Genomic DNA, 13,397 nt, shown 5'->3' with positions numbered 1-13,397 from the left:
GACCCAGTCCAAAAGCTGTGCTGTTGGCCAGGAGGCCACTGGAAGCGACTTTGGGGAGGCTGCCTCCCCCTTTGTCCTGATACCCAGCCTCCTTGTCAGACTCTTTTCAGGGCTACTGTATTTTTGACGTTCCACAGACTTCATTCTTGTGGTTTCTTGAACCTGCACCCAGTATTTCTGCAGCATTAGAGAAGTTCTGCCCCAGGACTGCAGTCCCAAGCATGCTGTGCTGCTGTAGTACTGTTACTGAAACCTAACATTTTCTATGGATATGTGCAAACTGCTGCGATCTATTCAGGCTGCTTGTTTGGTCAGGCTTTCATAGTTGTGTCCTGCAGGAAATGGTCACTTGTCTCACCAATCCATAGTCCTTGTTCAGAAACACAGGTGTGACAACATTTTTTTTCAAAGTACTTGAGACATTCAGCCTGCAGAAATCCTTTCCTTTAATCACATTCTTGTACCTTAATCGACTACTTTGGCTGAGGTTTTCTGGAGAACCTTCCTGCTGAAATAGAAGTCTGCCTTGAAAAAATACAGCCCCAAAGGTAAATTTTGTAACTTCAGATACTATGTCAACATGACATTACAGCGAGGAGTGCTGAGCAATTTACTAACAAACAATGCAATAATGGAGACAAATGGCAGCAAACTATCCTGTTACTTTTGGGGTGTTCTATTTTCACTTGTTCTACAGCATGTCTGGATTTTTGCTTCATCTCTCACCTTGCAAGTGTGTGTATTTCCCTTTAAATATGCTGAATATATCTATTTTAGTCTAGAAGCTTTCTCACATGCACTGAAATGCATGTGGAATCAGAGCTGTGGCATGAAAAGGGGCGAGTTTAATTTATGCTATGTAAAAGTAAGACCTGTGCTGGTGTGCAGTATTGTGTGGTGAAAGCTGTGACAGCAGGAACATGTGAATGTGCCTTAAATCTGTATCTTCTGTATATTCCCTGCTGAGGCCGGAGAGGGGACCGGTGTGCTGCCCAAGGGGCAGGTTCTGCAGGTGGAGAGTGTACCATGGCTGGGAACATGTCAGGGGCTTCGCTGAGTTGGGATGGGAGCGTCACCCACCCTGGTGAGCAGGAGCAGCATGGGCCTGGGATGATGAGGCAGCAGGGGCAGGAAGAAGAGCTTGCTAGGTGCAGATCTTAAGAGTCACTTTGGGAAACACTTGTGATCTTAATAGCATGTTCTACTGGACTAGACATCTTGTGAGAACATTCCCTCTCACTCTTCTGGTTATTGTGTTTTCAAGTGAATTTAGCATCACGTAGCTGGTCCTCAATGGTGAACATCCCTTTTTGACAGCAGGACAGTGGTGCAAATTGTGCCTCTGGAGAACACACGATAAAATGCCTCATCCCAACCTGGGAAGGATCATGATGACTATTCCTTCAACCTCTGACCTGCCTGCTGAAATTGGGAATTGAGGCTATGATTTAGACCCGCACTGAGAGCACCATTTTATGTCATGAAAGTGAGGAGACTACCTCCAAAACACAAGCAATGGTGTTCAGTCATAAGGAAAGGTAAACTGGGGAAAAAATGTAGCTCATTACTCTCCTTGCAGCCAGGTGGTGTTCCAGGAAGAGATACCGAGTAAGATTCTTCAGGGGGTGAAAGAAGTTTGAAGTAGGTTGTATCTGTAGCATAAATTCTTGATAATGATTCTTAGTAACAAAGCCTTGATAAGAAAAACTATCCAAAGGCTCTAGTCCACATTTAGAAGATTACGCAATCAATTTTATGGTTACATAAAAAAAAAAAGTGTGAAAAATTAAGATGTCTTTGGTTTTATACTATCTTCTTAGAAGAGATAAAAATAGATTTCACAATTGTCCTTTTGCAATGTTAATATTTATGTTAAACCAGGTATTTTTAATCTTTAATCAACAAAATAGAACAGTTGTAGCAATCTGTAGCAGCAGATTGCTGCTAAAAGTCTAATGGTAGTTAGCCAAAGGACCCATACAGAGACACGTAAGAAGTTTTTGACAAAGGGCAAAATCTCAGTATTTTCAGCTGATCTGTGGGGGGGATGAAACAGTCCCCCCACATATGAATGCCATTTTAGTATGGATTTTTGCTTTAAATTCTCTTTGCTAGATGGCTAAAACTTCTCTTTCCATCGTTTTATGTACAGGGCTTGAGTATGCGGCATGGAGAAAGCAGGGCTGGGGAACCACTGAAACCTGAATGCCTTCTGAATGCTTTTTGCAGGCTACACGTTAACTCACATTTTGATGTTATCTGACAATAATGTGAAAAAAGTTGAATGGCCACAGGCTGTATGAAATGAAGTCATGGGCCGTGCATTCCCCAGCTGTGGCGCAAAGGAAATGACTGATAAAAATATTTTTTCTAGCTGACCTCCGGCTTACCTTTGTCTGCCAAAGAATTTCCGGCTAATTCCCCTTTAAAGCTTTCTTGCAACTACAGCCTACTCCTAGAATCTTCCGTGTCAGAAAATATGGACCCCATGTGAGCCTTTTGATCGATGCACTTTAGATAAAAAATAAGTGGAAGCTTTGTTCTATATACCAATAATGCTCCTTAAAAGAAAGTAAGTTGCTCTATTCCTAGGTAGGGATAGAACAGCGCTTGGCATTTGCATGGCTCATTATTAGAGAAACTACTTTGTCCCTGTACCACTGCATAGACATACGTGGGGACAGATTTGTGAAGGGCTATGGAGTGCTCACTCTGGCAGTAGCAAGTAATTGGGGTCTGAGCAGCCTAATGTAATTCAGAAACCTACATCTGCTGCTTAGGCTCAGCGTGAGGAGAAATAGATTTAGAAAGCTGGAAAGCTGAATGAGATAGTTTATCTGTTAAGACATAGGTAAATTATAAGGAGGGACAGGATTTAAACAGCATCCTTCAGTGAGATTAGGAACTCAATACCTGTCCGACGGGTTTAAATGGATTAGAAGTCATGTTCATGTTTGTGTTTCTCGTTGTTTTACAATTAAGAAAAATAGTACTGCTGTCCCACTCTTGCCATCCTTGCTTAGAACATAAAAGACTAAGGTTCAAAGTAGGACAGGAACATGCCTTTTTATGTACAGCATCACTGCTTTCATGTGTCAGCCTATTCCTTTGACCAACTAGACAAGGCTTAAAATCAATTCTCTCTTTGGCCTGAGATGAAGGGAAGACTGCTCTCACGTTTAGGTCCTCTGTTTTGCTGGGGACTATTTTCTGCTCCAAGAAGCCATGCCACTGTGCAGAAGACCACAAAGTTTATTGAGCCAGAAGACAAGAGGAACAAATCTGGGTACTCTTTGGATAAGCTGTTCAGCTGAGCTGGGACCAGCTGGGCTCCTGTAGTGCTTCCTCAAAAGAAAGAACATTTCTCTGTTTCTGTGTTTTGCTTTGTTTCAATGTTACACTCCTTTACTACCCAAAGTTAGCCACTCTCCTGGCAGATAGGAGGTGTATTTTTACTCTTACGAGATAACGAAAGAACAGGTTATGCATAAGGAGTTCAGGGCTCAAATGTGCTAGTCATGCCCAGTGCTTAAAGAAGGTGGAAGTTGCTTACCTTCAGGACAGGATCCACAGCCCCTTTCTGAGCTCCACAGGTCTGAAGGGAAGTGGGATTTCAGGTGCTTCTCTCTTTTCTGTGCTTTCTACTGAGTAGGTTACACAAACCTTCATGTCTGTTGACTTGCACCCTGGCAGTATGCAATCAAATCATAAGCAGCACCCAAGCATGCTTTTTTGTTGCTTTTTGAATGCTTGATTTAGTTAATTAAAGTGGGAAAAATACCGGATTTTTTCCTTATAAATATAGCCCTTACAAATTATTTAAATACAGGCTAATAGGAGATGCAAATGCCGCGTATCCCTCTGCCAGTATGAAATTTCCCTGAAATTAAGGGAATCAGACAAGTCAGTTTCCATAGTTTATTAGTACAAACAAGGCATACACAAGACTGTATATTGTTTGAAGACTGCAATAGATTTCTAATTTAACAACTCTGTAACAAAATTTAACTAAATTTGACATTTATGAAAATATAAATCTCTGCTTGGGTAGGTTTTCCCAACAATACAAAGTTTACATAAAAACATTCAATATGATCTATTAGTTGCAAACAAGTTAGGAAAAATCATTCAAGTCACTTAAATACTATATTGGCTTGTACATTGAACATTCACACACTACATTAAGTTCTAGCTTAGCATTCATTTCTTGGAAATTTGTGGCATGGAGTTCTGATTTGAAAAATAAAATTGTTTTGTTTAAATAATTTGAAATTATTTCCCCAGGTGTGCCATCTTTAGGATATGGAAGGAGGGGAACATCTTATCCTTTCAGATGCTGCTCAGTGTTTTTGTTTACTTGGGCAAAATGTAATTTATTTTTTTTAAAGCATTTGTCATTAATTCACAATTTCTGCCTCGAAACTGGTAAAATTGTACAAAAGGCTCAGAACAGTTCTAAAGCAGAAAGTGAATCTCGTAAGTATGTGGAAGTCAGAAAAACCCATTATAAATTGGAGCAGTAAAGGAGTTTTGGACAGCCTTTACATTTAGTGGGGTATTTCAGCACATATACAAGTAGTCCCAGAGTGTTTGGTCATCTGATCTGTTATCATGGGAAAGAACAGAAATGATAGTAAGGCAATGTTATCAAGATTAATACATGGCATGTCTCAAAACTTCCTACTAAGATTACTTTGGGGACATAGGAGATAACTTCAGACTTTCTTACAACAAAACGGACAGCAACCTTTTAACACAAAGAAATTAATGTGTTTAACTGTTTGTAACACCCTTTCCCTTTGAAAAAGTTTGCATTATGACCTGTACTAATACACACTGTGAAGACCAAAAAAAATCCTCAAACAAAAAATACCCCCCCAAATCCTTTATTCCTTTTATGACCTAGGTTTTTGTCATTGTTGCCACAAATCCCTGCATGCAATTAAAAAAAAAATAATAAAATCTTTCAGTCCATTCATTGAAGTGAACAAATACTTATCACCTCACACGTTGACATGTTTGCAGCTGACAGGCACCTAGTCCTTTCAACCCAAAGATTAATCCCAATTAAAAAATAATAAAAATCAGTAGGTATTTTTAAAATGATGATGGAATGTATCAAGTGTTCCAGGTTGGCAGGTGACATCTTGTCATTGCACCATCAAGCAGAAAAACACATTTTTGCAAGTGGGTATAAAGTTGGCTGTTAGCTATAGACCCATCTAGGCGACTTGGTATATAAAATAGTGGTCTGACTTTCTTACCGATCATGTGGCGCTTTAGTTCTAGTTAAGCAGTTTGTCGATCCCGGATAAGGTCACCTAACTTCTGTAATAGCATAACATTTTTGATAGTATTGCTAGAAATTTTTAATCAAGGCCCTGGTGAAATCCTGGACTGAACCTTGTATTCCGAAATTTAAAAAACCCTGCAGCCCATTTGCTTTATGTTTGCTTTTATCTTTACATAAATGTAAGAATATTTGTCAAGGAAAAAACAGGTGCTCTGCCCTCTGCTGTTTCTGTCTGTCTTCCAAGAAATGCACTGATTTTTACATGAATTCAGAAGACAAATCTATGCATGTATACTATTATTCAGATAAGCTCATCCAGATGGTTACTCAGTTGTCAGAAGCAAAACTGTGCCCTCTGCAATCTATGGCTGAGCACACTCTCTCATAGCAATAGTTGTGTTTTTTGGTTGGTGTTGCTTCACTCACCTCAGGCTCTGTCACTGTAATGGGGCTATCCCTTGCAAATACTTCTGTTGATTCCCTCCAAATGCAATCTGCAGTGACTTTGAAGCTATAATTGTGACATTTTGGCCTAATCACTTGTGTTGTGTTGTTGAAAATCTGACGGCTGTTCGAAGTAGCAATTTTGATTTTCAGTGCAGCGTCGACTCGATCCACTACAGTGTAAGTACCTATACTTCCGTCATCAAATCCAATAATAATATTTAAATGTCTCTGTGAGAGGGCAAGAAAAGTGGGAGTTTTATAAAGAGAACAGGCACCAATGTTTTTGCCATCCGCTAGCCTCATTACAATTAAGCTAGAGACTGCACCATTATCATCATCATCTTCACTGCGAAAACAGATGTACACAAGATAGCGGCCATCACGAGACAGCCTCTGCCGCCAGATGACACCTGGAGCATGAACCACACGAAGTTTTCCGCTGTATAAATCAAGCACATTGATATTCTCATCACCACGGGTTATAATTCCTAACTTCCCATTTGGGGATATTTCAAAGTCTTCCAAATTTTTTAAGAAATTGGTAGGCAATTGTACGCGTCTGCAGATGACTTCTTCTGTTAGGCTCCAGATGTTCACAGTTTCAGTAGATGTTATAAATACTATAATATCTGGGCAGTCTGGTATCAGCTTAATATCCACAATGCTTGCACCATCATCACAGCAGAACTTCTTGGTTATACTTCCTGTCCAGAGACTCACTGCCAAGACTTTATTCTTCGCCATTCCGACTACAAATGTGTTTGCAGTTGTTATAAATGCATTCTGTAAGGCAACTAAAATATTGCAAACCCTATGTCCTGTAGCCAGTCGCCAAACTCTGGATGCATTTTGCTCGCAGAGAGAGACTACAAATTGATCGTTATGAGTAATCATTAGCTCCGAGATTTTTTGTCCATTAATACGAAAGATATTTTCACCACTAACTGTGTGCCATACGTACTGGCTGCATTTATCATCCGATGTAACCATTATCTCTCCAGAAGAGGTTAGCACACAGTTTTCAACAATACCTTCATGCTTGAACACAGCTTCAATAAATCCAGTGCTGAAGTTCCACTTATGGACAGAATCTGATCCATCCAATGTGTATATTAATTCACCTCTAGCTGGCAACACCAGTCTTTGGATAGGCTTGCCAGATTTGTCAATATTGGACATAGCAGTTATGATGTCTATATCCCAAATAGAAAGGACACCACTGGTGGATAAGGATAGCAGCATGTTATGATGATTTGATTTAATTAGCCTGACTATAGTTCCTGAGATTTCCTGTAAGCTTGCCATACACTGTCCTGTATCTCTTCTCCAAACAAAAATGGCTGAGGTATTTTCCATTGAAGCAATTATACAGTTGCCATTTTTGGACAACACGGCAGATATAAAGCGCTCATTGTGTTTAGCTCTAAACTTTTCAGCCACCTTCCACACACGAGTGTCAAGAAGTTCAATGCTGAGAGCCTTACAAATCAAAATTGCACTTTGGTCTTCAGAAAGCTCTATGCTGACAACTTCACTGTCTTCTCTCCGGCAGTCAAAGTCATCTGTAAGCTGGGGATTCACGATTTCCTCTGTATTCCAAACAGAGAGGCTACCCTCACTGTCCACCATCACCATTTCTTGGGCAGTGTCCAGAATGAGAAGGAATTTCACGAATCCACTAGAAAAGTCAGACGTCACGGTGGCCAGTTTCTCTCCGCTGCCCAAGTGAAAAATGGTCGCAGTGTTCAAATACTGTCCACAGAATGCATAGACTCCATCTGGAGAACACTGCACACAGGTCACTTCATACCAGCAGTGGAAGTGATAGAGAGGCCAACCATAAAGCAGATCTATTACAGTAACGTCTTTGCTGGCCTCCAGCCAAGCAAGTGCATGGTTGACTGATAAGGTAAATCCATTTATAAAACTGGAGCCCCCCATAATTCCACAATGTTTTGACCCCTTAATTTCCACCTCAGACAAAAGACAGGAATTTACGTTATCATATACCAAAAGAGTGTTTTTTGTTGTAGCCACTACAAGATACTTTTCATCGCTAGTAAGCTTCATCCCCAAGATAACAGATGGAGCTGTTGTAATCTGCCTTAGTAACTGGCGGGTCTCTACATCCCAAGTGCTGATGGAGCCATTTTCTAAAGCAGCAATAATTGTGCTGGGATTAAAAGTAGGCAAAATCTCAGTGACATGCATGCAGCTGGAAGACAGCGGCAGGCGCTCAGGGCTGTAAGTCACGTCCATGGAGGAATGCAAAGGGACAATAGAGCAGTACTTGGGTCCATCCTTGTCACATTCTAAGAGGAGATGTCTGAGTTTGGGCAATGAACTTACTACTGGGAGAAGCCTCTGCTGCAATTCAGCGGAGAGTGAACCTGGGTATTTTACTACTTTGAACTTAATACTGCGGAGGGTACTGGCCAGAAATTTCAGCTCCTTTTCTTGAGCGTAGGTGTAAGCCAGTTCTATGTCAGAAAGTGCTTTATCAAACTGCCCTATTCTAATCATGGTATACAGCCAGCTGAAGTTCATAATGACTCCGTACAGAAGATCGTCTGTTCTTCCACATCTTGTCAAGTGATGAATAAGCTCTGTCATTTTTCTGTGATTGATAAAAAAGATATCAGGCTCTAATGGATTACACTGAAAGACCCATGGCTGATCAGGTGCTTGCCTGTCAAAAGCAGTCTGATCCATGCAGTGCTTTTCATCCTTGTTCAGGCCTCTACTGTCACGGTCAGGACAACTGTTCAGATATTGGTCATTGCTGCAAAAAGGCTTTCTTCGTCCACCTGACCAAACACCAAGGAAATACTCTGCCATGATTGTGTGCATTTCACGCAACTCTTCTTCATTGTGCAGGTACAATTTCTGGGCAATTAGTTGCAAGTGCCTATTTGCCCAAAGAAGCAGTGTTACATTTTTCACCTGTCGCTCTATTAAGTACCCATGTAAGCCCTCCTTAAGCCTTGCGATGTATATATATGGAATTCTCAGTGGGTTACTCTCTCTGACACTCTCACTCAGCTCATACACGACACTGTTGTCCAGGGCTAAAATATCTTCCAGTTCCATTTCACTAAGGCCAGATTTGGACATAGTGATGTAGCCAAGTGCTCTTGACAATAGTCTTGATCCACACTTGCTTTCCAGTGACCAAAACAAGTGCTCTATGCTTTCATGGACAGTGACACAGAGGGAGGACTCATCCACATCTTTGTGAGATCTCCAGTTCCTGACCTCTCTGAAGGTTAAGTTCACAAACATAGGCAGTGTGCACTTGGAGAATGCTTCATTGACATAGATTTGTTGCCCTGATGTTACTTTTCTTTTAACTCGCAGCAGCTGATGTTTCAGTACTTGGCTACACATCTTTCTGTCCCTTGCAGTCAATTCAATGTAGTTGTTGTCTTCATGAATAAGGCACCTCAGTTTTTGCAGGATCCCATGCTTGTTTGGCAGTGTTGACAAAATTATCCGTACTGAACGCGGAAGGTGAATGGGAAGCCACCAGAGCTTCCTACCATCATCACTATCTGTTAGCTGTTCTAGGGCATCGAATATTATCACCAGCGGCCTGTGGAATGAAGACTCATTCAGGAGATTTATGAACAAGTCCCGAAGGTCATGAATCTTTTTTGGGTAACTTTGTACGAGGCAACGATAGTTGACTGCTAATTGTTCACAAATGCTTTGAAGTATATTCTTCAGATCTGTACTTGTTTCAGTGGATCCCAAAAATCTTATGATTACCACAGGGTCAGAATCTGGTCCCATCTCTTCTTGCAACCAGGAATAGGCCTAGAATATAGAGCATAATTTAGATAATATCCAAATGAAGCACAGTAACAGAGTTTACTCTGTTAATACTACTTATTACAGATTGCCTGTAATAAATAAACGTTTTAAAATGTTACTGGCTGAATGGAAATGCTTTCACTGGCAGAATTCAAGGTGGGTTTGATTTATGTGCACTGAATGAAATTCATATAATATGTCATGTTTGTTTAGCACAGGTAGTATCTCACAACACTAAGATCCAGATCCACAAAAAGGCGTGAGCAGAATGTAGTCCATAAATCCCAGGGTACTCTTTGCAAAATCCATGTCTCACTTCTGAAAGTCAGTAGCTAGACTCTCTTACAAATAAATTTCCTTAGACACCAAGCAATGTCATCCTTGGCCAAGCAGACCAGCTTGCCATCTAAACTTGTTTAACATTGATTCCCAGCTGAGTATAAATGCATGCCCTGATGGTTTTGGAGGAGAGGGATCAGAGTACAGATTGCCCTTTACTAGCTGGTTACCTGAAATTCTGAATCACAGAAGTATGCTCTGTCTTGGTGTGCCTACGACTTTTGCTCTTAGACACTGCTGCAAGGGGTAAAAAGTTTTGCTGTTTTTTTGGTTGGCATACTCTAAGCAAGCGAGGAATGTGGCTTTAAGCCCTCAGTCTGTGCAGGCTCACACATTCAGTTCTCTTACTTGCTAAGTCTCTTTGCCTCAAGTTATTACAGTTATTTTATTTTAAAAGAAAAGCATAACAAGAGACTCTAGGTTAGCTTATGTACTCAGATCTGAGTTGCAAAACCCAATTTCATTTATGCAACTAATGTGAATCTATAGGAAGTCACATTTGTGAAAGATATGGGATTTAAAACATTACTGTTCCCTTCTCTATTTCCTTCTTGCTGATGCAGCTGTTTCCCAGCCTACTGTGCTAAATTCTTTGAGCACTCTGCAGGGCATTCAAAGTGGTGACTCTCAGCTGAAGAATTAGGCATATCGATGCCAGCTTGGTCTTCTTCTGCATCTGGTCCTCCCTTGCACAAACTGTTTCACTCATCTCCCTGTAGTACTCTGCTCAATGACTTAAACAGCATATGTCGGATAAATAAGTAAGTACAGGTACTTTTGCAGGTTATTACAGACAGATATGTAGCAAGTGTATCAGACTAATTCCAGAATAATTTCTGATGAGAACCTAAGATGGCACGACTTGGAAAGACATATTGTATTTGTGATTAAGACTAAAAACAGCATATGATGTTTAGATGGTTCCAGATCTGCAGGACCTCAGTGGAACAAGAGGGAAAGAGATCCTTCTAAATTACATGTTGTTAATTCAAAAATATATTGATTCCTATTAGGTTTTTAAGAGCTCTGAAAAAGTATTTTTGGTCTGGCTAAGCACGATACAGACACCATATTATTGAAAGGTTAAGTCTTTTTCTGAGTATGTGTACAATAATATGCAGAATACAGTTTTTATTATTTTTATTTTATATATTGAGGGCTGATATCACATCTGTTGACAAAAGGAAGAATAAAAACTAAGTTGGCCTTTACGCACTAATACTCCTAAGTTCACCATATTATGTAATGTATTTATTTACCTTCTTTGCCACTTCGGCTAATAAAAGAGTCTTCCCTGTGCATGGTCCACCGTATATGATAAGAGGGTTAATGTGTCCTATTTTGCTGGGTAGAATATACCTATGAACTATGTTTAATGCTTCACATCTGTATTCATAAAAAGTGGAGAACGTTTTACATAGCGATGAGTGTTGAAGAACTTCATCATACAGCAAGTCAGTCTCGGTGTCAAAATTCTGCTGCACTGTTGCTTGGATTATATCAATCATATCTTCATAGAACTGTTTGCCGAGTCCTTCGATGTAATGGTTCTCCACTTCTTGGGAGTAACCCAGTTTCATGTCACAGTGAGTGACGGATGTGTACACTCTCAGATTGGATGATGCCACAATGGTAGGAATGAATTCATCCCTGAGCTTGATCAGTTTCTCATGGGCTTCTGGATCTCGTAGATATTTCCCAGCCGTATGTATCACATCCATGTATTTTCCCATCTCTGGAATTTTAACGAAACGTTCAATATTGGCAATTTTCCGAATGTAGCAAACACACTTCTTTAGGAAAGCTGGTGTTTGTTTACCCAAAGCAAAATCAAGTTCATCTTCAATAGCTGAGGATGAAAAAAGAACACAGTCTATTAACCTTTCTTTATAAACAGTTCAAGAACATCCCCCTGACTCAACATGAAGATTCTTAAATGATTGCATCTGTTTTCTGTAAAAAACAGAAAAAGCACAGAAAAATTGCTGTGCGCTTTTGTATGGGTTTTGATCTCAAGCAAGCACAGTGAACATTTTTTTCCCACTTCAATTATATGAGAAATGCCGACAGAAATATATTTTCATGTTTGTGGAAAGGTTGATAGAAAAGATAATAAATGAATATATACAAATATTTAGTCTGAACTTTACCAGAGGAAAGATATCTCTTTGCTTGGCTGTGTTTCATTTTCCCTTTCTCATACAGCAATTTCACAGCAGTCTTAAAAATCTTCTTAATCTCTTCTGATATATCTTGCCATTTGTTCTCATTCATAGAGCTTGAAGAAGATTCCATCTTTTAAAAATATCCATAGTTAAACAATAGCTGGAATACACACATCTACAGCTTCAGAAAGTAAAAGTCTATTCAAGGTCATAAATAACATGGTAACAGAGAAACACATACAATAAAAAAAAAAGAGTTCAATTTTTTATACTGCAGATAATAATGCATTCCATTTTAGAGATATGAAAGTTAGCTACTCTGATTATTTGCTGAATTCCTACTGTAGGCAGCTAATGCAATATTTTTCAAGAATAAGACCAATAACACCTTTATAGAAAGAGGGTTTTGAGAATCAAGCCTGAAATAAAGATAATAAAGCAGCAATAATACTGCTAAAATTATTGATCCTTTAATGAGAAGTAAGAATAATTTAAACTTGGATCTCAAAACTGAAAATGAGGTTCCTGGTACCTGTAATTAAGCGCCTCGTATTAGCTACCGTATTTGAAAAATACGAGATTATGTGTGACATTACTTTCATTCATTGCTATAGCAACAGCAGTCTTACTGTCTTCAGAGAGGGACTCTAATGTAAATTCACTAATCCTTTCAGATGGTATCTCACAGATGCCGTGATGGAGGTTTAAGGTGGTTTAAGGCAGCTGGTGGTCACTGCTGCATTACTTACTGCAGGTGAAGTGTTTAAGGGGTCTCTAGTTTTCCTGGAGGGTGTAATAGGAAAAAGACCAGCTTCCAAGATAAGCTCCCCAGCAACTCTTTCTTGGCATGGTCAGAGCCGCATATCTTTTATTACTTCTGTAAATTTCTGAGGTATAACTCTCTATTAACTTCAAGTTATGAACATCTTTTTACTTCCTCCTGTGTATCAACAGCTTGAGGAAAGTTACTAAGTTTTAACAACAAAAAAGCCAAGCTTTATTCATAGAGATATTGTGGGCATTAGCAAACAGTGCAAAGTTACAGAGCTTGCTTTCTCCCTTGTCATCAATACTTCAGAATTAGCCACATTATACTGTCTTCAAGTCACTAAAACTCTTTTTGTGTCTGTTTTTTCATGTTTTCAATGTTTTTTCATGCAATGGAGAAAATATTCTGCTACACAATAAGTGAATGCAATATAATGGTTTAATTTCATTTTCTTGAATAATACAGTTTGCGCTCAAAATGAAGTGAATACTCTGTTAAGGACTTCATTTTGTACACTGAAATCTGTCCCTGGGTATATTGGATGTGGAGGAGTATAGAACTGAGCCCTGGG

At 39.6% G+C, this 13,397-nt stretch overlaps 1 protein-coding gene across 2 annotated transcripts in view; it reads right to left on the bottom strand.

The window, feature by feature from the left end:
* Positions 1-3,904: 3,904 nt before the first annotated feature.
* Positions 3,905-13,397, bottom strand: part of NWD2 (NACHT and WD repeat domain containing 2) — a 62,764-nt gene continuing 53,271 nt past the window's right edge. For both annotated transcript variants that reach the window (XM_030492215.1, XM_030492216.1), the window contains 3 exons: positions 12,043-12,187; positions 11,152-11,741; positions 3,905-9,556 (listed from right to left, as the gene is read on the bottom strand). In XM_030492215.1, coding sequence (XP_030348075.1) covers positions 5,621-9,556; positions 11,152-11,741; positions 12,043-12,187 — 4,671 coding nt within the window. In that variant the 3' untranslated portion in view covers positions 3,905-5,620. The remainder of the gene's footprint in view (positions 9,557-11,151; positions 11,742-12,042; positions 12,188-13,397) is intronic.

This window comes from Strigops habroptila, chromosome 7, assembly GCF_004027225.2.
Source record: "Strigops habroptila isolate Jane chromosome 7, bStrHab1.2.pri, whole genome shotgun sequence".
Taxonomy (NCBI): domain Eukaryota; kingdom Metazoa; phylum Chordata; class Aves; order Psittaciformes; family Psittacidae; genus Strigops; species Strigops habroptila.
The sequence above is the reverse complement of the archived record's forward strand: the minus strand, read 5'-3'. Positions and strand labels throughout refer to the sequence as shown.